The sequence below is a fragment of the Lepus europaeus genome, chromosome 5, assembly GCF_033115175.1.
Source record: "Lepus europaeus isolate LE1 chromosome 5, mLepTim1.pri, whole genome shotgun sequence".
Lineage (NCBI taxonomy): Eukaryota > Metazoa > Chordata > Mammalia > Lagomorpha > Leporidae > Lepus > Lepus europaeus.
The window spans coordinates 85,886,675-85,911,635 of NC_084831.1; the positions used below are offsets into that span (position 1 = coordinate 85,886,675).

General features: G+C 39.8%; 1 protein-coding gene across 3 annotated transcripts in view; it reads left to right on the forward strand.

The window, feature by feature from the left end:
• BTBD8 (BTB domain containing 8) overlaps window positions 1–24,961 on the forward strand; it is a 100,442-nt gene that overhangs the window by 34,688 nt on the left and 40,793 nt on the right. Inside the window, exons 1-4 of one of the 3 annotated variants that reach the window (XM_062191731.1) lie at window positions 3,299–3,367; window positions 11,763–11,852; window positions 23,079–23,159; window positions 24,587–24,683. In XM_062191731.1, coding sequence (XP_062047715.1) covers window positions 11,800–11,852; window positions 23,079–23,159; window positions 24,587–24,683 — 231 coding nt within the window. In that variant the 5' untranslated portion in view covers window positions 3,299–3,367; window positions 11,763–11,799. Of the gene's footprint in view, window positions 1–3,298; window positions 3,368–11,762; window positions 11,853–23,078; window positions 23,160–24,586; window positions 24,684–24,961 lie in introns of those variants that run through there. The other 2 variants (XM_062191729.1, XM_062191730.1) reach the window with 2 other exon arrangements.

The window sequence follows — 24,961 nt, forward strand, 5'->3', positions numbered from 1 at the left end:
CCTGGGAAAAGCAGCAGAAGATGGCCTAAGTGCTTGAGTCCCTGCTATGGATGTGAGAGACCTGGAAGAAGTTCTTGGCTCCTGTTTTCTGTCTGGCCCAGGCCCAGCCATTGTGGCCATCTCGGGAGTGAACCAGCAGATGGAAGATTTCCATCTGTTTCTCCTCTTCGCTGTTTCTCTGCCTTTCAAGTAAATAAATAAATAAATTTTTTTAAAAGAAAGATTGATTTGAAAGGCAGGGTTACAGACAGGCAGAGAGAGAGAGGTAGTTTGATTCCATCTGCTGATTCACCCCCAAATGCCCACAACAGACAAGGCTGGGCTGGGCTAAATTCAGAAACTTAGGATTCAGTCCCAGTCACTCATATGAGTAACAGGGACCCCAACTACTACAGCCATCACTGCTGCCTTCAAAGGTGCAATAGCAGGAATTTGGAATCAGGAGCAGAACTGGGACTTGAACCTAGATAACTCTAGTATGGGATGTGGTTTCCCAAATAGGTTTTAACTGCTATAGCAAACACCTACCCTATTCTAAAGTACTTTAAAAATTCTTTGTGCTTTTCTTTCCTTTTTTTTTTAAAGATTTATTTATTTATTTGAAAAGCAGAGTTACAGAGAGAGAAGGACAGACAGATCTTCATCTGATGGTTCACTCCCCAAATGGCTGCAATGACCAGAGCTGAGCTGATCTGAAGCTAGGAGTCAGGAGCTTCCTCCAGGTCTCCCATGTGGGTGCAGGGGCCCAAGCATTTGGGCCATCTTCTACTGTTTTTCCAGGCACATTATAAGGGAGCTGGATTGGAAGTGCAGCATCTGGGTCTTGAATCAGTGCCCATATGGGATGCCAGCACTGCAGATGGCGGCTTAACTCACTATACCACAGTGCCAGCCCCTCTTGTGCTTGCTTTTTTCTTTTTTTTTTTTTTAAAGAAAGATTTATTTTGTTTATTTGAAAGAGTCAGAGAGAGAGAGAGAGAGAGAGAGGAAGGAAGGAAGGAAGGAAGGAAGGGAGGGAGGGAGAGAAAGAGAGAGAGAAAGAAAGAGAGAAAGAAAGAGAGAGAGAGAGAGAGAGAAAGAAAGAAAGAAAGAAAGAAAGAAAGAAAGAAAGAAAGAAAGAAAGAAAGAAAGAAAGAAAGAGGTCTTCCATCTACTGGTTCACTCCCCAAATGGCCACAATGCCCAAGGCTGGGCCAGACTGAAGCCAGGAGCCAGGAGCTTCTTCTAGGTCTCCCACATGGGTACAGGAGTCCAAAGACTTGGGCCATCCTCCGCTGCCCTTCCAGGTGCGTTACCAGGGAGCAGGATCAGAGGTGGAGCAGCCAGGAATCGGACAGGTGCCCATATGGGATGCTGGCATTGCAGGCCAGGGCTTTATCCCCTGTACCACAGCGCCAGCCCCCTCTTCTGCTTTCTTAATGTTTGTTTTGCTTAGGGCTTGGGCTTGTTGAACTTTAATCCATAGATTTGTGATTTTTATAAAATTTAGAAAACTTTTTCCCCCTATACTTTCTTAATGGTCCCTCTTTCCACTTGGGACTAGGCCACCTGATATGTGCTACTGGTCACGGAGGGGAAGGTAGTTGCTGGTGCAAGTTTTTTGGTTGTTTTTCTTTCTTTCTTTTTTTTTAAAATTAATTTATTTGACAGGTAGAGTTATAGACAGTGAGAGAGAGAGAGAGAAAGAGACAGAGAGAGAGAGAGAGAGACAGAGAGAAAAGTCTTTCTTCTGTTGGTTCATTCCCCAAATGCCCGCTACTGCTGGCACTGCACCGATCCAAAGCCAGGAACCAGGTGCTTCTTCCTGATCTCCCATGTAGGTGCAGGGTCCAAGCACTTGGGCCATCCTCCGCTGCCCTCCTGGGCCACAGCAGAGAGCTGGACTGGAAGAGGAGCAACCGGGACTAGAATCTGGCACCCATATGGGATGCCAGCGCCATAGGCGGAGGATTAGCCAAGTGAGCCGCAGCGCCGGCCCCTGGTTGTTTTTCTTAGTTCAGTATAGAAATAAAAAGCTGGGAAACAATTTGCAAAGAAGCAGAAACTTTTATTTGATTGGCAAGTGACAGAAAAGCATCTGGTCTGAGAGGAGACCAGGTGGAGTGCTTGAATGGGACACTGGGTTTCAGTAAGTCCCCAGGGTTTTTAAGGCATTACTGTTTTTTCATTGGGCCATCCTATGTGGGTGCCCATTGGACTGGGGCAGGGGTTCATTTACTGTATGTTGATTGGCTTGGGGCCCGTGAAGATAGTAGAAGTCTCTTGGAGACAGCCTGATCCTCCTTAGGGGCTCAGCCACCTCCTCCGTTAGCTCTGAGTGGAAGATTACAACTAACTTGAAGACGTGATTTATAACTATAAGGTCACACATGTAACACCAGAAGCTATAGTGGAGAGGTGGGGGCAGGTCTGCATAGAAGCTTTCCAGCCACAGCTGGCAGCCTGCTTGTGTAGGAATTCTACCTATGTCTGAGGGGCCCACAGACCCCCAGCCTCAGTATGGTCCCACAGATTACTAAGGCTCCTGTTTTTATGGTTTTTCTTTCCATGTTTTATTTAGATAATTACATTACTTATGTTATTTTTTGTATGATAATTTCATCTTCTCTCATTTCTGGTTCTGTTTCTATTGACTGATCTTTTTCCTGTTATAGTTCACGGTTTGCTACTTCTTCATATACATAGTAATTTTTTATTGGATTCCAGGTATGATAATGAATGTTACATTATTGAGTGTTTGAATTCATTGTCTTCTTCTAAAATATTATTTTTTTCAAGATTTATTTATTTGATAGGCAGAATTACAGAGCGATAAAAGGAGGAGACAGAGAGAGATCTTCCATCCACTGGTTTACTCCCCAAATGACCACAATGGCCAGGGCTGGACCAGGCTAAAACCTGGAGCCAGGAGTTTCTTCCAGGTCTTCCTAGGTACAGGGGCCTGAGCACTTGGGCCATCTTCCACTGCTTTACCACGCCATTATCAGGGAGCTGGATAAGAAATGGAGCAGCCAGACTCGAACCCACTCCTACATGGGCTGCCTGCACTGCAGGTGAAGGCCTAGCCTACTACACCATAGCACCAGTCCCTAGTTGTACGTTTTCTAAAATGTCACATAAATGTAATCACATAGTGCATAGACTATTCAGACTGATTTCCTTCTTTGAGCAGTACGCCTTTAAAAGTCATCCGTGATGCTGGTTCATGTCTTGGCTTCTCCTCTTCAGATCCAGCTCTCTGCTATGGCCTGGGAAAGCAGTGGAAGATGGCCCAAGTCCTTGGGCCCTGCACCCACGTGGGAGACCTGGAAGAAGCTCCTGGTTCCTGGCTTTTGATCGGCTCAGTTCCGGCCGTTGCTGCCATCTGGTGAGTGAACCAGTGGATAGAAGACCTCTCTCTCTGCCTCTCCCTCTCTCTCTAATTCTGCCTCTCAAATAAATAAAGAAAATCTTTAAAAAAAGAAAGAAAGAAAGAACAAGTCATCCATGTTTTTGTGTGGCTTGATAGGAAATTCCTCTTTTTTTTTTTTTTAGAAGATTTATTTATTTACTTGAAAGTCAGAGAGAAGGAGAGGCAGAGAGAAAGAGAGAGGTCTTCCATCCTCTGGTTCACTCTTCAGATGGCCACAACAGCCAGAGCTGTGCTGATCTGAAGCCAGGAACCAGGAGCTTCTTCCGGGTCTCCCATATGGGTGCAGGGGCCCAAGGACTTGGGCCATCTTCCACTGCTTTCCCAGGCCATAGCAGAGAGCTGATCAGAAGTGGAGCAGCCGGGACTCAAACCAGCGCCCATATGGGATGCCGGCATTGCAGGCTGCAGCTTTACCCTCTATGCCACTCCTCTTTCTTTTTAAATCCTTTATCACTGAATGTTCTGTTGTGTAAATGTGCCACAGTTTGTTTATCATTTACATTTGAAGGACATTAGGGTCCTCTCTAGTTTGCTGATTATAAGTAAAGCTGTTATATACACAGTTATATAAGTGTAAGTTTTTGTGTAGACATGAATTTTCATATTTCTCGGATTAAATACATTGGAGTGTCATTGCATATGGTGAGACTATGTTTAACTTTGCAAGAAGCTGTCCAAATGAAAGTGTCTGTACCATTTTGCATTTCTGTCAGTGCTATGGTGTGCAACAGGATATGGCTCCTTAACTTATGCAGATGTTAAATTCCCAAAGTCAGAAATTAATGGTACTAAGAGAGTGGAAATGTAATCCAATTATGGTGTTTAGGAGATTGGCCTATTGGGAAGTCCTTATGTCATGGAGGATATGCTCTTGGAAGATAGCTCTTGTGAGAGGGTTTATTGTAAAAGCCTGAGAGTTGAACACAGCTGTTCTCTCTGCTTGCTGGCTTGCTGTGTGATCCTTCCTTCTAATGTGTTCCTCTGTTGCTATCAGCTGGTTCTAACAGATAGATGTCCAAACACTGAGATTGCACATTTTTGATGTGAACCTCCAAAACCCTGAGCTAAAATAAACCACCTTCCTTCATAAGTATCTTCTCTTGGGTATTTTGTTGTAGTAACAAAAAGCTTACTAATACAACTAGCAAAGAGTGAGGGTTCCTTCCTGACCCATCCTCTTTTGGCAGTTGGTGTTGTCAATTCATTGACTTTCAGATATTTTACTTGATGTGTACTGGAATCTCATTGCTCATAGACTTTGCATTTCTCAAATGACAAATCATATTGAAGACCTTTTCATATATGTATTTGCTACCAGAATACCTTCCTTGTTTAAATCTCTGTTCATATTTTCTCCCTATTTTGAAACTGAATTATTTTCTTATTGTTGAGCTTTAAGAGTTATAAATGATTTTATTTATTTTTGTATAGAAGTCCTTTATCCAGTGTGTGATTTACAAATATTTTCTCCTAACTGTTGACTTGTGTTCTGTTAACAATGTCTTTTTCAGAACAGAATTTTTAAATTCTATGTCAAACATTGATTTTTTTTTCATGGTTGTGCTTTGATTTTGTATCTAAAATTTATCCCCATACCAAAAGTCACATAGATTTTCTCTTATGTATTCTTCTATAACTTTCATAGTTTTGCATTTTACATTTAGATCTATGATTCATTTTGAGTTTTGTGTGTGTTTGTAAAATGTAAGGTTAGTCTCTAGGTTTATGTTTTTTTGCCTGTGAATGTCCAATTGTTCCAGTACCTTATGTTGTAAAGACTATCCTTTCTCCACTGAATTGCCATTGTGCTTTTGTCAAAAGTCATTTGATGGCTGGCACTGAGGCTCACTTGGCTAATCCTCCTCCTGCGGCGCCAGCACCCCAGGTTCTAGTCCCGGTTGGGGCACTGGATTCTGTCCCGGTTGCTTCTCTTCCAGTCCAGCTCTCTGCTGTGGCCCGGGAAGGCAGTGGAGGATGGCCCAACTGCTTGGGCCCTGCACCCACATGGGAGACCAGAAGGAAACACCTGGCTCCTGGCTTTGGATTGGCGCAGCACGCCAGCCATAGCAGCCATTTGGGGGGTGAACCAACGGAAAAGGAAGACCTTTCTCTCTCTCTCTCTCTCTCTCTCTCTCTCTCTCACTGTCTAACTCTGTCAAAAAAAATAAAAATAAAAAAAAGTCATTTGACAGTATTTGTGTAGGTTTATTTCTGGGCTCTTTAATCTGTTTCATTGGTTTCTTTTTCTCTTCTTTCACCAATACCATGATGTTTTGATTACTGTAACTTTATAGAAATCTTGCAATCAGGTGATAATGAATACCCCCACTCTTTGTTGTTGTTGTTATTAAGTATTATGTTGGCCATTTTAGGTTTTTTGTCTTTCCATATAAATTTTAGAATCACCTTGCCATATTTACCAAGTAGCTTTCTGGGAGTTTGATTGAAATTGCCTAAATTTTTCAAATCATAAATTGGTATGAATTTTGTCAAAGGCTTTTATGCATCTATTGTGATGATCAGAAGTTTTCTCCTTTTTTAAAATTTTTTTTATTTCTTTATTTGAAAGGCAGAGCAAGAGAGAGAGAGAGAGAGAGAGAGAGATTATCTATCTGCTGGTTCACTTCTCAAATGGCTGCAATAGCCAGGTCTGGGCCAGACTGAAGCCAGGAGCCAGGAACTCCTCCATCCTGGTCTCCTATATGGGTGGCAGAGGCCCAGGAACTTAGGCCATCTTCTGCTGCCTTCTTTGGCACATTTGCAGGAAACTGGATCAGAAGCAAAATCAAATGTATACAATGAGAAGTCTAATTTGATGAATTTTGGTTAATATGTAAACCTGTATGACTCTCACTAAATCAAGATACAGAGAGGCCAGTGTATTAGCACAGTGAGTTAAGCCTCTGCTTGCAGCACAGTCATCCTGTATCCAAATGCCGGTTTGAGTCTTGGCTGCTCCACTTCCAGTCCAGCTCCCTGCTAATGGTGTTGGGAAGGCAGCCCAAGTGCTTAGATCCCTGCCGCCCAAATGGGAAACCAGGGTGGAATTCCTGGCTCCTGGATTTGGCCTTGCTCAGACTGGACTGTTGTGAGCATTTGGGGAGTGAACTATTGGATGGATGATCTTCCTCTTTCTCTCCCCATCTCTGTTGCTCTGCCTTTCAAATAAATAAGTAGAATTTTTTTTAAAAAGATACAAAGATTTTTCATCTACTAAAAATTCCCTTGTACCCATATGTCCCCTCCTTCTCCCTAATCCCAAGTATCAACTGAGTTGTGTATTCTTATTTGCCATAGGTATATTTTTTGGTGAGTTTTCTGTTGATATCTTTTAACTACTTTTAAGTTGTTTTCTTATTGTTATATTCATTAAACTATGAATTTATTTTTAAACAATTCTAGAATTCTGTATCAGTGTAACGAGACAGATTATTATGTCTGTATTCTTTTGTTCAGAATAATGTTCTTGAGTTTCATTTTTGGATATTATGTGCATTAGTGGATCATTCAATTTGTATGGCTGTAGGGGTATACCATAATTTTTTTTTCATTCCACCATTGATGGAAATGTTATTTTCAGTGTTTAGCTATTATTAATTAAATTGATATGAATATTTGTGTGCAAGTATTTACACATATATTTTTATACTTTTGAGGTAAATTCCTTGGAATAGAATTACTTGGTCATAAAGTAAGATAACTGTTAATAGTTTATGAAGCTGACAAATATTTCTATAAAGAAGTTATACCATTGTATACTCCCAGTCTACATGATATAAAACTTTGCAGTTGTTCCATATCTTCAGCACCACTTGACATTGTCAATATTTTAAATTTTTGCCTCTTGTCAGTCTTTTCAATTTTTGTGTAGTGGTATCTATCATATTGCAAGTTTTAATTTGTATTCCCTTCATCACTAGAGATGCCAGGTATCTTCTTGTTTTACTTGTTGGCTATATGTATACCTTGTGATGTTCCTATTGAAAACTTTTGCCCATTTAAAAAAATACTCATTAGAGTGTTTAGGTATAAATTTTAATACAAACTGTTGAGATATGTACATGTACCTTTTTCCTCTTAAAATAAATATTATACTGTTTTGATCATAAGTTTTCCTAATCCTGATCTAATTCTCAAAACATCATGGAATGTCCTGTGTAACAAGTCATAAATTTTAGCTTTGAAGCAAAATTACATCTAGTTTTACCTGAAACTATTAATTCTTACCCTGTAATACTTGTATTTTTTCTTGTTCCCACTTTTTAGTTGTATTGTTTATGTTCTTACAATTTTTATATATTCTTTATTCAGGGTATTTGGCGTGTAAATGCTGTAAATATTTTCTCCCAATATTTTTCTTGTACTTCCTCTTTCTTAAAAGTGACTTTAAAAGGACCATTTTTGCCCGGCGCCGCGGCTCACTAGGCCAATCCTCCGCCTGCTGCGCCAGCACCCCAGGTTCTAGTCCCGGTTGGGGCGCCGGATTCTGTCTCGGTTGCTCCTCTTCCTGTCCAGCTCTCTGCTGTGCTCCGGGAGGGCAGTGGAGGATGGCCCAAGTGCTTGGGCCCTGCACCCACGTGGGAGACAGGAGGAAGCACCTGGCTCCTGGCTTCTGATCGTCGCAGCGCGCCAGCCGCAACGCACTGGCCATAGCGGCCACTTGTGGGGTGAACCAACGGAAAAAGGAAGACCTTTGTCTCTGTCTCTCTCACTGTCTAACTCTGCCTGTCAAAAAAAAAAAAAAAAAAAAAAAAAAGACCATTTTTTAAAACATTTTACTAAAGTTTACATTTACATATTTTAAAAAATAATTTGTATTTTTTTGTGTCCTAAGAAATCTTTGCCTGCCCCAAAGTTGCCAAGATTTTCACCAGCTTTTTCTGAGGTCTTATAATGTTAACTTTTACATTTACATTTTGGACAAAATGGACCAAATAGATTTTTGTATGTGATATGGGATAAATATCAAGGTTCGTTTCTTTCTCTACAAACATCTAGTTGTTATACCTTTTGTTGAAAGGCCGTGTTTTCCCCCATGAAATTACCAGAACACCTTTGTTGAAAAGCAGTTGGCCAAACACCAGATCTCAGTTCTTTTTGAGTAATCTATATATTTATTCTTACATCAGTACCACAATATCTTCATTATTATTGTTTTATTGAAAGCAACATTATGTTGCTTGAAATCATGTCTTTCACTTTTTTTCTTTTGTTTTATTTTGGCTATTATGGATCCTTTTCATTTCCAAATATAGTTTAGAATCATCTTATGGGATTGTTTTGAATCTGGAAATTAATTTAAGAACATGTTAACAGCTTTGATCTTCTAATTCATGAGCATACTTTATCTCTTCATTAGTCCTTTAAAAATTTATCTTTTTTGGGAGGGGATAAAGATTTATGTATTTATTTGAAAGGCAGAGTTACAGAGAGAGAAAGTTGTAGAGAGAGGAAGAGATCTTCCATCCAGTGGTTCACTTCCAAAATGGTTGCAACGGTTGGAGCTGAGCCAGACCAAAGTTAGGAGCCAGGAACTCCAACCAGGTCTCCCATCTGGGTGGCTGGTCCATATTCTGCTCTTTAGCAGGGAGCTTGATTGGAATCAGAGCAGCCAGGACTAGGACCAGTGTTCAGGTATGGGATATCAGCATTGCAGGTAGTGGTTTAACCCACTGTAACACAACAGTAGCACCTAAAAATTTATCTTAACAATGTTTTATACTTTTTAGTGTAGAGGTCTTACATATTTTTTGTTATGTTTGTTCCTATGTATTTGACCTTTTCCAATACTAGTGTAAATAGATTATTTCTCTTTATTTTTCAGTTGTTCATTATTTTGCCAGATTATCTTTGGATGATTGCTGGACATTTTACTTAAAATTTAAAGTAATTTGACTCTGTGGGTAACATTATTTTAATGAAGACAGAATTTTCTTTTGCCATTGCTGGCCATTGGACTAAATGCTGATCACTTTATTCTAGGCAGGGATTGAGCTGTTTCAAAGCTAGCCTTGAGTTCTTTTTTTTTTTTTTTTTTTTTTTAATTTAATAAATGTGAATTTACAAAGTGCAACTTTTGTATTGTTGTGGCTTCCCCCCCCAACCTCCCTCCCTCCCGCAGCCCTCCCCTCTCCCACTCCCTCTCCCATCCCGCCCTTCATCGAGTTTTATTTTCAATTACCTTCATATACTGAAGATCAACTTAGTATATACTAAGCAAGGATTTCAACAGGCTGCACTCACACAACCGCACAAGGTATAGGGTATGGTTCGACTAGTAGTGTTGTTTTTAAGTTTCATAGTAAAACACATTAAGGACTGAGATCCTACGTGGGGAGCATGTACCCAGTGACTCCCGTTGTAGATTTAACAATTGGCACTCTTATTTATGACGTCAGCAATCACCCGAGGCTCTTGCCATGAGCTGTCTAGGCTATGGAAGCCCCTTGAGTTCACCAACTCTGAACTTGTTTAGTTAAGGCCGTATCACAGTGGAGGTTCCTTCCTCCCTTCAGAGAAAGGCACCTCTCTCCTTGATTAGCCTTGAGTTCTAATAAGGGCTAATCTATTTCCTGTTCACTTATTTCTTTCCAGCGGCTCTTCATGATCCAACTAATCTTGGGTTATCCCTCAAAGCCCCTTGTCTTTGACAGGCCCCGAGTTCTACTTTGTGTCCCTGCAAGCCTCTGAGTTGTCCTCTACTGCTCAGGCTCCCAGTCATTGCTTTTGCTTTCAGAATTTGGCACTTGTCACAAAGGAAAAAGTCACTTCGAATGTTTGCATCACCTCTTTTGTCTCCCCACTCTCTCTTTTAAAGAGTTATTTGTTTATTTGAAAGGTTCAATTACAGAGAGAAGGAGAGAGACAGAGAAAGAGAGATCTTCTATCTGTTGGTTCACTCCCCCAAAATGGCCACAACAGCTAGAACTGGGCAGGGCCAATGCCAGAAGCTTCCTCTGGGTCTCCTACATCACTGCAGGGTCCGAAGTACTTGGGCCAATCTTGCCCTGCTTTCTCAGGCAGATAGAAGTGGAGCAGCCAGGACACAGATCGGCAACCATATGGGATGCTGGCACCTCAGAAGGTGGTTTAACCCACTACACCACAACCCCAGCCCCTTGTCTTCTCTGTTCTAACTTGTCTTATAATGTCAGATGTCCAGAGGTCTTCAAATTATGCCTTCTTTTCCTTTTATGAAAAAAAATGTATATTTTTATGAAAAAAAATATATGTATCTCCCATCTTCCTTAGTTGTTTTATAGGCTGGTTGATCTGAGACAACTGAATAGGCCCTTGCCAGAGATGTCTTTGCTTTTTCCTGTCCTCTTCAACTCTTCCATCCCACCCTGCACTGGAATACTACATTGTTCTGTAATCCCATTTCCCACTGTACTCCTAACACCTAGATAGTGCCTAGAACAGAGTAGAAGTCAAAGGGTAATCTTTGGATTAAAGAACAAAAAAATCGGCCGGCGCCGTGGCTTAACAGGCTAATCCTCCTCCTAGCGGCGCAGGCACACCGGGTTCTAGTCCCGGTTGGGGCGCCGGATTCTATCCCGGTTGCCCCTCTTCCAGGCCAGCTCTCTGCTATGGCCCGGGAAGGCAGTGGAGGATGGCCCAAGTGCTTGGGCCCTGTACCCGCATGGGAGACCAGGAGAAGCACCTGGCTCCTGGCTTTGGATCAGCACAGTGCATCTGCCGCAGCGGCCATTGGAGGGTGAACCAACGGCAAAAAGGAAGACCTTTCTCTCTGTCTCTCTCTCTCACTATCCACTCTGCCTGTCAAAAAAAAAAAAAAAAAATCAACATTTTACTTGAGAAGATAGAATGAAATTCAACAGAAAATATCTTCCCTGTCATTTTTTCAATCCCCAGGTGTAGCCCAGCTTCCTGAGCATATTTAGGGGGAGTTCTGAATTAGAACTCAAGAACTTTAGATGAAGTCTTTCTTTTATTTTTTTCTCATAATTAAAAAATTTAATTGACAAACAGTAATTATAGTCTCTATGCTTTCTTAAGCCATTAAGTGTCATCGTTAGTCTTTATTTCTCCATTTATATATGGTTTATTACTCTTAATCATGGGAATAATTTTAATTGTTATTAAAGAGCCTTTAATGGTAAAAAGTTAAAGATGTCAAGTGCTTTAGAATTCATGTTTTAAATAAGCAATCAAAATACTTAGATAATAGGCTTGTAATTATTATTGTAATAATTCCTGTTAGTGAATACAAACAAGAAAAATGGATTATTATCATGTTTAAGAAGTAAAAATGAAGAGTTTCATTCAAAGATTACATTTTTCATAGTACATAAATGTTTACCTGTGTTTTCCCCCTTCTTCCCTTTAGGGCCATTTTAAGTGCCAGATCTAGTTATTTTGCTGCAATGCTGAGTGGCTGTTGGGCTGAAAGCACCCAAGAGTATATTACTCTTCAAGGGTAAGCATAATTTTTAGAAGGCAGTTTAACTGAAAATGATTGCAAATAGTACTTCATACCGAGCACTTTTTAGGAATCTGATTTCCCTGTATGCTCAATTAAATATTTCTCTTATAATAGAATTCACCAAAGTAAAGTTTCTGAAATGAGAGGTAGTAGGGAGCATTTAGTAATAGAATCTCTGTATTAATCTACTTAGTTATAACAAAATACCAACCTGCATGGCTTAAATAACAGAATTTATTTTCTCACAGTTCTAGGGACTGAAAGTCCAAGGTCAAGGTTTCAGCAAGGCTGGCGTCTGATGGGAGCATTCCCTTTGGGTTGCAGGTGGCCACCTTCCTACTGTGTGCTCACACATTCTTTCCTCAGTGTGTGCACTTGGAGAGAGAGCTCCATGGTGTCTCTTCTAAGAACACTCATGAGATCAAGGTCCATGCTTACAACCTCAGTTAACCTCAGTTTTTTCACAGAGGCACCATAATGACCAAATATGGCCAAACACATATGGCTTTATCATATGAATTAGGGGGAAGGAGCACAAACATTGGGTCTATAATAGGCAGTTTCTGATTATGGAAGATTTCTAAATGCCAAGCCAAAGATTTTATTATCTTGTGGATAAAAGAAATGTGTAGGCAGGTCTATTGGTGAAATTTTATCTTTACCATTGAAAAACACCATAAATGATGTATGTGTCTTATTGATAAACTCTCTTCCTTTATGGTGATTAAAATACAGGAAATGTAGTGCTAGCTGAAGTCAGAATCTTTCTAAGTATGCCACTTCAGTATAACCATTATGAAGTCATTTTAGAAATTTGTCCAGTGGCTGTATTTCATATATTTTAGACATCATTTTTTAAAAAGATTGATTTATTTATTTGAAAGTCAGAGCTACAGAGAAAGAGACAGAGAGGTATCTCCATCTACTGGTTCACTCCCCAGATGGTCACAACAGCCAGCGCTGGGCCAGACTGAAGCCAGGAGCCAGGAGCTTCTTCCAGGTCTCCCACATGGGTAAATGGGCCAAAACACTGGAACCATCCTACACTGCTTTTTCCAGGCCATTAGCAGGGCACTAGATTGGAAGTGGAGCAACTGGGTCATGAACCAAAGCTTTTCCCACTATGCCACAATGCCAGCCTCCAGGCATCTTTAAAAAAAAGATTTATTTATATGAAAGAGTCATATTTATATGTCATATTTATATGACAGAGAGAAGCAGAGAGAGAGAGAGGGATCTTCCATCTGCTGGTTTACTCCCCAGATGGCCACAATGGCTGAGACTGCACCAGATCAAAGACAGGAGTCAGGAGCTCCATCTAGGTCTCCCATGTGGGTTCAGAGGCCCAAGCAGTTCCGCTGTCTTCCATTGCCCTTCCAGGATTAGTAGGGAGCTGGGTCAGAGGTGGAGCAGCTGGGGCATGAACCAAAGTTTTAACCACAATGCCAGCTCCCTAGACATCATTTTTTATTTTAAGATTTATTTATTTGTTGGAAAGGCAGAGCTGCAGAGAGACAGAAGCAGAGAGAGAGAAAGAAGTCTTCCACCTGCTGGTCCACTCCTCAGATGGCCTCAACAGCCGGAGCTGGGCCGATCCAAAACCAGCAATCAGGAGCTTCCTCCAGATCTCCCACACAGGTGCAGAGGCCCAAGGAGTTGGGCCCTCTTCTGCTCTCCCAGGCCATAACAGAGAGCTGGATCAGAAGTGGAGCAGCCGGGACTTGAACTAGCGCACATATGGGATACCAGTACTGCAGGCGGCGGTTTTACCTACTACAGCCCAGCGCCAGCCCCTAGACATCTTTTAAACTGCTAGTCCACTCTTTTTGGACTGATTTCAATAAAAATTTAGTTAGAAAAATAACACTAGTTTGACTCAGAATGAAACTTTTTCACATTCATTAAAAGTAATGTGATTCTGGGGCTGGTGCCTGAAGCGCCGCCATCCTATATGGGCGCCGGGTTGAGACCTGGCTGCTCCTCTTCCAGTCCAGCTCTCTGCTATGGTTTGGGAAAGCAGTAGAGGATGGCCCAAGTACTTGGGCCCCTGCACCCACGTGGGAGACCTGGAAGAAGCTCCTGGCTGCTGGCTTTGAATCGATGCAGCTCCAGCCATTGAGGCCAATTGGAGAGTGAACCAGCAGATGGAAGACCTATTCTCTCACCCTCCCACCCCCCCCCCACCTCCTGCCTCTCCTCTCTTTATGTAACTCTGACTTTCAAATAAATAAATAAATCTTAAAAAAAAAAGTAATGTGATTCTCTGTTGTGAGACAAAGCCAAAAGAAGTATATGATTTTAAGATCTTATTTTGTAGCAGAAGGTAGTTAATTTACATACATAGAGCATATGTGTAATGTTTTCCTGAAAGAACTCTTAGTTTATTGTAGGTTAGTTACAATATTTGCTACTTGATACCTATTATGTATTTCCTCTCTCCTAATATATTTTATCCTTAACTCTTATAATAGCTTATGATCATACTACATATTTTCTATGCTTCTTCCACAATGTACTATGCTCTTTAGTTTTTAGATTGGTCTTTGAGATAGAGAAGGTATATTCATGTATTACAGATTAGTGAAAACAAGATCAGTAAAGTTAAATGTCTCCCAAGGTCATTGGGTCAAATAAATGCTTATGCTGAATGTAAATCACATGTTTGTTGATTCTTCAGGGTTCATTCCACTGCAGTCAGTGAAGAAATCAAGGTTTCCCTTTGGCATTTGTTCTTGAGCTTTGACTGCTTTTTCCTCCGCAGTTTAAATCAGTTTTTTTTTTTAAAATCAGTTCTTTTCAAACTCTGACTCATAGAACCCTCAAGTTCTTGGTAGGTACATTAGGGAACACATTGGGTGGGATTGGAATCTGAAAGGGAGGCCATTTGGAAAAGATGCCCCTTCAACTTTTATCTGCTTTATGTAGTTCAAAATGACCTCTAAGTTTAGCTATGGGAATAAAGCAAGGAGAATTTTTTGTTGTTTTTTTCCATTTTCTTCAATCACCCTTCATGTGCTGATGAGCTTAAATAGGTAAACACTTAGCCTTTTATTATATTATTTTTTAAATCTTTTATTCTATTTTATTTGGGAGACAGAGAGAAAAATCTCCAGTCCTTTGGTTCACTCTCCAAATGCTCACAAAAGCCTGAGGTTGTTGAAAGGATTTAATGAGACACATACAGTAAGGAAAAACTGGCACAGCAATTTGTACATAGTATGGATTGTACATTACTGTTTGTCTTTTCCTTCTTTCTCTACATTAGATTGTTGTCATTTCCTAGGGAGAAGGTGAGGGCCATTCCCAGGACTAGGACAGCAATCCCTGTTTTGCATGATCAGCTTCTTTTGGAACTGTGCAGCTGTTGCATATCTGCAAGATATTTGCTACAAATAGATTAGAAAAAAATTCTGTCCTTCCAGAAACAACCACAGTGTTTTTATAGAGTTGATAACTCAAAGGTGTAGTGTGCATAATATTTTTTAAGAGAGATGGCCTTCAGTAAATTGAGAGGAGAAAAACAGTTCTGTAATCCTAGCTTCAGTCATGCTGGGAGGATGGAAGTGTATAGCTGGAAGGAAAATTTTCTGTTCTAGTGAGAGGAAGCAAAGAATTTTCCACTTCTTAGAATGGAAGGTGAAACACAGCCAACACTTAAAGGAACTATATGTATTCCCATCTTACATAAATAGAAATCTTTTGGTGATGGCTTGGGCATTGGAGCATAAATTTGAATTTTCTGATCTTTCTTAGGAGATTCTTGTGATTGCTTTGAGCCTTCAGTATGATATTTTAAAGCATAGATCATATTTTTCTCTTTTTAAAGATTTTATTTATTTATTTGAGAATTAGAGTTACAGACAGAGAGAGGGAGAAACAGAGAGAAAGGTCTTCCATCCCCTGGTTTACATCCCCAGATGGCCTCAGTGGCTGGAGATGAGCCAATCCAAAGCCAGGAGCCAGGAGCTTCTTCCAGGTCTCCCACGTGGGTGCAGGGACCCAGGGACTTGGGCCATCTTCTATTGCTTTCCCAGGCCACAGCAGAGAGCTGGATGGGAAGAGGAGCAGTTGGGATACCAGTGCCACAGGTGGAGGCTTAGCCTACTGTGCCACAGTGTTGGCCCCCATATTTTTCTTCTGACAAAAATTCCTCAATGTTTTCTCATTGAAGAATTTTAGAATTAAATCGAAGCTCTTTACCATGATGTACAAGACCCTACATGATCTGAACCCCATCTCCATCCTTTTATACCATTCTTGCTCTCATTTGTTGATCTTTGTTCTTTCAGTAAGCTCATTCCTGCCTCAGGGACTTTATTCTTGCTGTTCTCTCTGCCTAAGAGTTTGCCACCTAGTAATTTGTGTAGTTAGTTTCTCATGATTGAAATCTCAGATGAAGTGTCCCATTCCCAGACTACACCACTAAAGTAGCTGTTCCCTCAGTTGCTCCTTCTTGTATTTTTCTGTTACATTGTGTTCATTGCACTTTTCACTATAAAAACTGTCTTCTTTACATGTTTATTTGCGTATTTTAGTCCATGCCCTCCTCTGGAGTAGAAGCTTCTTGTATCTCCAAAGTCTGGAATAGAACCTATCATTCAATAAATACTCAGTGTGAATAGATGAACAAATAAATGAATGAGTCCCTATGTTACCTTAGCCCATCAGCAAGGGAACCTGAAACTTAAGAAAAATCAATTTTAGTAAATGAGGTGCTTGTTCAGTCTCATCTTTGATCATTGTGCTCCTTATTAAACATTGGTATATTTAATGTTTTCATTTCCTATAAGCTTTTATTTTGATGAATTTTTACTTGGAGTAGTTCTTTAAATCTTTCCATTTAAACTGTGGGCTATTGGAGTAATTCATTATTTTACTAGACTAGTTGATTATGTCTCTATAAGCACTTTTAGTAAAAATAAAAATGACTTAAAACATCGTCATGAGAATGCAGCTTAGTAAAACATCTGTCAAGACAGCAGGAAAATAGTTTCTTGCTGTTTTTATAGCAATCATATATATTGATATATAGGCTCAACTGTCGAGGTTTTGCTGTTTATTTTAATAAAAGACTTTATTTAGTCATTATTTTTTGCTTAAATATGTCATCTTAAAGTATTCTTTCAACATAAACAGCCAGTTCTCACTAATGTTGATGACTCTTGAAGAATCTGAGGAAAGGTGTATGGAATAATATGCATTCTAGTAATTATGCTAGTGTTTTAGATTACAAGTATACAGATAATATGGCTTAATCATTCTGAGATTAAATCTTGTAATAACCATGATTATATAAATGAGAATGTCTAGGTATTTCACTTTTTTCCTAAGTATTAAAGATGCAGAATTTTGAATCTGCAGTAACTAGTACTTAACCTAGTAGGGGCCAGTGGATATTTATTAAATTAATGAAAAATTCAATCCAGCTTATCGGTGAAGGTTTGAGTTCCTCTATATGTGTCCCAATAAGCCATTTATTAAACTTTCATCAGTTATTGAATATATATTACTTAAGGACATAGAATCAAAACAAACACCTTTCTGAGTCCTTCTTTCTGGGACTTCTTTTCTTCTCACCTTCCTCATGTTTTTCCTTTAGCAGATGTTAGATACTTAACAGTCTGTGAGGATCTCATCAGCACTGTTGCATCATCATTCTACTGCAGATCTCTAGTGTTAATTGGGAAAAGAAAATGCTGCTCCTGGGGGAATTGAATCAGTGCTGACATTCTGCTGGTACTAGAGATAGATACAAGGATAAATTAAGATACAAATACTGCCCCCATAGAACACATTCTAGGAGGAGAGAAAAATATGTAAACAAAAATATTGCAAGTCTGTTTGTAAGTGGGATAATGGACATACGTGTAGTATCCTGTTTAAGAACCAGGCTTTAGAATGATTCTGCCTGAATTTAAATTCTAGTACATCACTAGCCATTTGACCTTAGGCAAGTTTAATTTCAGTTTCCTCATCTATAAAATGAGACTAATAATAGTGTGTATTATTGAGTTGTTATGATGATTAAATGATGCAGAGGCACTCAAAATGCTAATAGCTCGGACTGGCTCATGATAAGTGCTCAGTAAATGTCAGTTATTGTGTTAGTATTCAGCAATTTTTTTTTCTGCCTTGAGAGTATTAAGGAAACTGAGTAAGAGCCACATGTCTTGTGTCTGAATGATGAAGTAAATGGAGAGGGAAAGTATTTTAAGCACAGTGAACAGTAAATGCTAAGGTGTGGATTATAAAGAATTTAAGTAGTTGAGGTATGGAAGATGAGTAAGTTCATTTATCTTGGAGCAGCTGCTAGAGAAGAATTGGAGGTCAGGTGAAAAAGGACTTTGTATACCGAGACAAGGAATTTGGACTTTTTCTGCAGGCTTTGCAGGAAAGTTAAAAGGTTTTGAAAGTGAGAAACTATCAGATTTACATTTTAGCAAAGTCACTCTGATAGCGATGTGGGAAATGGGGTGCAAGCATTTCTTAGGCAGGAAACTTGTATGAAAAGGTATTGTCACTCTCTCTCACTGTCCACTCTGCCTGTAAAAAAAAAAAAAAAAAAAAAAAGGTATTGTCAGAGTACAGATGAGAGAAAATGGAGGCTGAACTAGGCGGTGAGAGGGGAAATGGGGAGAAGAAGTTGAACTCAAGAAATCTCTGAAGGTATACTAAGGGAGAGAATTAAGATGAATTTGAAGTTCGCACCTTGATGAAAATTGCCTCTGCATTTTCAGGGGGCCCCATAAATAGTATACTTCTGTCCCATTCAGAATAAAACAAAAGAATCAGCATATTAAGAAAACATTTTATTTATTATTGTTAAAAACTGGTAAAGCAGTACAGTGTGCCTTAATGTAAGATCCAAAGTTGGCTTGCCTACTGTATCCCTGAGATAGGAAGTCTGAATCTGTGTAGCAGATGAGATTCTTCTCTCTTGCATCTTCCTGTTAGTTTGGGGCTGGGGGAATCAAATTACCTCTTAGCCTCTTGTCTTGAGTTGTTTTTTTTTTTTAATTTTATTTACAGTATACAAGTTCTATGTATTTCATATGTTTATCTTGAGTTTCTTCTGACTGACAACCAATGGTTGTTGTCCACCATCCAGATAGTTCACTCCCATTAATACAGAAGTACAGGAGGTGGGGCAAGCTGCAAGAAGCCCTGTAACAGTGCTGTCAACAAGATAGGAAAACTAGAAAGCAGACTAAATTTGGAGTGGGGCGTGGAGGGTGGGGAGAAGGAGCTTGTCTTTCTTCCTACCACAGACTGGCACGTTATAAAGAAAAGAGATTGTGATTTTGGGCCAAGTTTGATGGGCCGCATCTAGTGATGAACTTCTTGCTGGTTGAGTCCTGAGGTGGTTCAGGGTATCTCGTGGTAAGAGACAAGGGAGCACGCAAGAGACCTAGCCAAACTGACTTTTAGAGGAGACCTGCTCTTGAGATAACCCATTAACCTGTTAAGCCATTGATCCCATGATGAGTCAGTCTGTGTATGTGCACAGAGCTGTAATCCCCTTAAATGTTCTACCTCTTAATAGCTCACAATTGTAATTCAGCAAAAGTTTGGGGGGCAAACCATATTTAAACCATAGCAGAGGTCATGAATTTAGAGATTGAGATGTGGTAGTCAATAGGGAACAAAAGTTATCACTCTACCAGACCCCGTTACCTTCACCTGAGTGTATTTTGATACCTATTATCCAGTCTCTCCTCATCTCACCTTCCCCCACCCTTTCCAAACTCTAGAAATCACAGTTTTAAATATATATATCAGTTATGTATGTTTATATATTTGTGTATATTTTTAACTTCCACTTATGAGAGTAAACATGTGGTATTTATCTTTTTATGTCTACCTCCTTTCTTTCTTTTTTTTTAAAGATTGATTTATTTATTTGAAAGTCAGAGCTACACAGAGGGAAGAGAGGCAGAGAGAAAGAGGTCCTCCATCCGATGGTTCACTACCCAGTTGGCCACACCGGCTGGAGGTGTGCGGATCCAAAGCCAGGAGCCAGGAGCTTCTTCCGGGTCTTCCACGTGGGTGCAGGGGCCCAAGGACTTGGGCCATCCTCTACTGCCCTCCCAAACCATAGCAGAGTGGTGGATTGGAAGTGGAGCAGCGCCCACATGGGATGCCGGTGCTGCAGGCCAGGGTGTTAATCCACTGCGCCACAGCACCAGCCCCCCATCTACCTTCTTTCACTTAATGTAATGCTCTCCAGCTCCATCCATTTTGCTACAAATGCCAGAATTTCATTCCTTTTTAATGGCTAAATATAATCCTTTGTGTGTATACACCACATCTTTATCCATTCATTCATTGATTGATTGAAAAAATCAGCCTAGGTTGATTTTCATATGTTAGTTATTGTGCCTAGTGTTTCAGTGAACCTGGGAGTGCAGGTGTCTCTTTCATATGCTGTTTACATTTCCTTCAGATTTATTCCCATAAATGAGCTAGCTGAGACATATGGTAGACCTATTTTTAGTTTTTTGAGGAACCACCATATTGTTTTCCATAATAACTGTATTAATTTGCATTCCCAACAGCAATGTATAAGTGTTCCCTTTTCTCCAAATCGTTACCAGCATTTGTTATTTTTTGTCTTTTTGATAATAGCCCCTCTAACTGTGGTGAGATAATAAATCATTGTACTTTTTTATTTGTGTTAGGAAAAGAGTTGCATATTGGTGCCTCCTCACATGGGGCACCAAAATGTTAGGAAAAGAGGCACAGAATAGAGAGGAAGCAGTGTACAAATTTACAGGCAGATCAAATTCATTCAGAGAAAATAAATCCATAGAGGTGGGTGACCAACTGCCCGTGTGCTCGTGATGGAGCCCATGATGGAACACATGCCAGAAGGCCTCGACCCCCAGGGGCCGGGCCTTTTTTTTTTTAAAGATTTATTTATTTTACTTGAAAGTCATAGTTACACAGAGAGAGGAGAGGCAGAGAGAGAGAGACAGAGAGACAGAGAGACAGAGAGAGTCAGGTCTTCCATCCACTGGTTCACTCCCCAAATGGCCGCAACGGCCGGAGCTGTGCTGATCTGAAGCCAGGAGCCAGGAGCTTCTGGGTCTCCCACGTGGGTGCAGGGGCCCAAGGACTTGGGCCATCTTGTACTGCTTTTCCAGGCCATAGCAGAGAGCTGGATCGGAAGTGGAGCAGCGCCCACGTGGGATGCCAACACTGCAGGCGGAAACATGACCTGCTGTGCCACAGCACCAGTCCCACAGGGCCTTTTTATATTTTAGAAAGGCTGGGGATGGGGGTGGGGTGGGGAGCAGTAGGCAGAGGGGAATTCTTGGAACTGGTCTTTCCAGGGGATTTGGGGAGGAGTATGAAGACAATAGGGTGTGAGACCCATTTGAGTTTCAAGGGCAAGGAATACATTCCAGTGTTTATCTCATTTGGGCAATGACAGAGAATGCTGAGGCTTATGTCCTTGTTCCATCACCTAATGTCTAGTGATACTGAGCATTTTTTTCAAATATTTGTTTCCATTTGTATTTCTTCTTTTGAAAAAAAATCTATTTAGATTCTTTGACCATTTCCTTTTTTAAAAAATTAATTCATTGATTTGAAAGGCAGATTTACAGAGAGAGGGAGAGACAGAGAAAGAGATCTTTCATCCACTGGTTTACCCCCAAAATGGCAGTAACAACCGGGGCTGGGCCAGGCAGACCAGGAGCCTGGAACTTCTTCTGGGTCTCCCATGTTAGGGGCAGCAGCCTAGGGACTTGGGCCATCTGCTGCTTTCCCAGGTGCATTAGCAGGGAACTGGATGGGAAGTGGAGCAGCTGGGATTCAAACAGACACCCATATGGGATTTCAGTTCTCCAGGTGGTAGCTTAACCCTCTGTACCACAGCACCTGCCTCCCCATTTCCTTTTTTAAAATTTATTTTCATTTTACTTGAAAGATAAAAAGAGATCTTCCATCCACTGGTTTATTCCCTAAATGCCCACAACAGCCAGGGCTGGGCAAGGCCAAAGCCAGGAGCCCAGAACTCCAGAACTCCATCTGTTCTTCCATATGGGTGGCAGATACCTAACCACTTGAATCATAACCTGCTGCCTCCTAGGGTATACATTAGCAGGAATCTGGATTGGAAGTGGACTAGCCGGGATGGGAACCAGGCATTGTAATATGGAATGTTGGCATCCAAAGTGGCAGCTTAACTGCTGTGCTACACACCTGCCCCCTCCCCCAACCCTCACCCCATCCCCTTATACCTCTCACCCTGCTTTGCCCATTTCTTAGGTGGATTGTTTGGGGTTTTGTTGCTAAAATTTTGAATTCCTTATGTAGTCTGGATATTAGTGCTTTCTTGGATGAATAATTTGTGGGTATTTTCTCCCAGTCTGTTGATTTTCTCTTCTGCTATGCAGAAGCTTCTATTTCTTAAGTCATATCTTTACTTTTTCATTTGTATAATGAAGTTGTAGGCCAAGCTAGAGTCATTGATAGGCATTACAAATTAAGAAGTCTGTGAGCATAAAAGAAATCTTTCCAGCAAACAGAATTGTCCATCTGCTGCTTTAAGCAAAATCAGAGGTGCTGAGGAGAAGGTTTCTTAATGGTCAGGGGGCTAGACAATGAAATCTGAAGTACCTGCTGCGGGCGGGGGGTGTTGTGGTACAGTGGGTTAAGCCTCTGCTTGGGATGCCCACATCTCATTTCATAATATTTGGGTTCATGTTCCTCCTCTGCTTCTGATCCAGTTTCTGCTAATGTGCATCCTGGAAGGCAACAATGATTGCCCTAAGTCCTTGAGTTCCTGACACCCACAAGGGAAACCTGCATGGAATTCCTGACTCCCAGTCCTGGTTATTGTAGGCGATGTCTATTTCTCTCTCCTCCCTCCCACCTTCCTCCCTCTGTTGTTCTGCCTTTCAAATAAAATAAAGACAAATAAACATTAAAAAAATAAAGTCCCTTCTAACTCTAAAATTCTGTGGTAGAAAATACTCAATAAATAACTAGTGACTTGATAATATACTAATAACATTTAATTGCATATATATTAATCCACAGCTGTAGTTCACTTTAAATTAATGGTATACCTACATGGAAATTCTGTGAAGAATATTTTTTTCAGATAAAAGTGAGAATTCTATCTTGACAATAAATTATGGGAAAATACAATGTATCATTGATGTCAGGTAAACCTTAATTATTTCTAGATTTGTATTTTCTTTTGTTTTTCAGTATAAACTATGTAGAAATGAATATTATGATGCATTTTATATATGGAGGAACTTTGGATTTTCCAGGAAAAGCTAATGTTGGGTAAGTATTACTTTTTAATAGTTTCAAACATAAAAATATTAAAATCTTATGGCTATGCTTTGTTGAGCTATGTTCCAAAGTGTCAGTGAAGTAGAAGCTATGTTTTTATTATTACTTTTGCTATATCTTATGTTTTGAGCATGTCTAAAAACAATCAAATCAACTCATTTAGAAGAAGAGATGATTTAGCAACTCAAAGTAAAAGATTAATAAAAGCCTTTATTAGATTTAAATTATGTTAGAAGAACCTTATTTTTGTTTGGGAAGCAAACGGCAAGTTTTTAGCAAATAAAACTGAAAACTGATCACACTAAACATTGAAAGTTATTTTTCCTGTTTTTTACTTTTCATTTCATGATGTCTTTTTTAAAAAACATAAGAAAAAAAGTTCTTAAAACTCACTTAAAAATATGAGGCATCCCAAAGACCAATAATTTTGTGATTCTTAAGTTCTCTGTTGTAAAACGCCATCTATGCTTCTAAAATCCTAATGGGGAATGAAAGTTCGCATTGTTACTCTAATTCCAGATGTCTTTCCTTTTTCTTGCTGTTTTATCACCAAATGACAGTTGCACCTTTAATTTAAAAATTTTAAAAATTCACTTGGGTTCCCTTAACTTCAAATAGGATATGTTTTAGGGGAGATCCTGCCATGAGTCAGTGACTGAGCACTAAATGTTTTATCCCTTGGCAGCCCATATGACATTGCATCATGTTCTCAAAGCTTGTAGGCTTCCTGAATACCCAGAGTATGTGTCAGGGTGCAGAAATACTTCCCAAATGACAAAAGCAAAGGAATCGGGTCTTTGGATGCTATCTCCAATCTTAGAGTCACTTATAGATTTTTCAATATGATAAGCATCAATGAATTTCCCCCATTCCTGATTAAATCTTTATTGTACAAATTTGTTACAATGAATTTTGTAACTTTAGATAGCCTTCAGAGCAGTTTCCTGGATTTGGCTCTCCACAGTAGTACTTTAGAAAGTTCATGGAGAAATGGAATTAAAAGATAAGTTGATTTTGGTTCATAAAATTCTCAAAATACAGGCAGTTTTTTCATAATATACATTTTTATGAACTTTTTAAAGACTCTGCTTATGCGTAGATTTCAACATCTTATCTTTTAGGTCTGTTTTCCACCAACTCTTTGAAGTACCATGATGTTACTGAGTATGTGGGGAATTTGAAGCATCTCCAAATTCACTTCTTGTTATTTTCCGCTAATTAAATCATGTGTCAGTGATTTCAGTTTTTGCCCTTTTTTCATTCCATAATCAATAAAGAATATCTATTATATAATGCAAAATTTGAATTTAAAAATTCAGATTATTATTTTTTCTAGATATACTGTATATTATCAAGAAATTACTGTGTTCCTTGATTTTTAAATTTGAGAATTAACTGTACATCAATTTTTATTTTAGTCAAATACTCAATATGGCTGATATGTATGGACTAGAAGGATTAAAAGAAGTAGCCATCTATATTTTAAGAAGAGATTACTGTAATTTCTTTCAAAAGGTAATGGTCAAGTCTTAGAAATCTTTACTCATTGCTTTAAGTCACTCATTATTACCTACTATATCTTTCACTGTGATAGTTATAGTGCTTTCAGTATTAAAAATATTAAGCCAGGGGCCAGCATTGTGGTATGGCAGGTGAAGCTGCTGCTTGCAATGTCAGCATCCCATATGGGCGCTGGTTCCTGTCTGACTGCTCCACTTCCCATCCAGCTCCCTGCTAATGGGCCTGGGATAGCAGCGGAAGATGGTCCAAGTGCTTGGGCCCCTACCATTCAC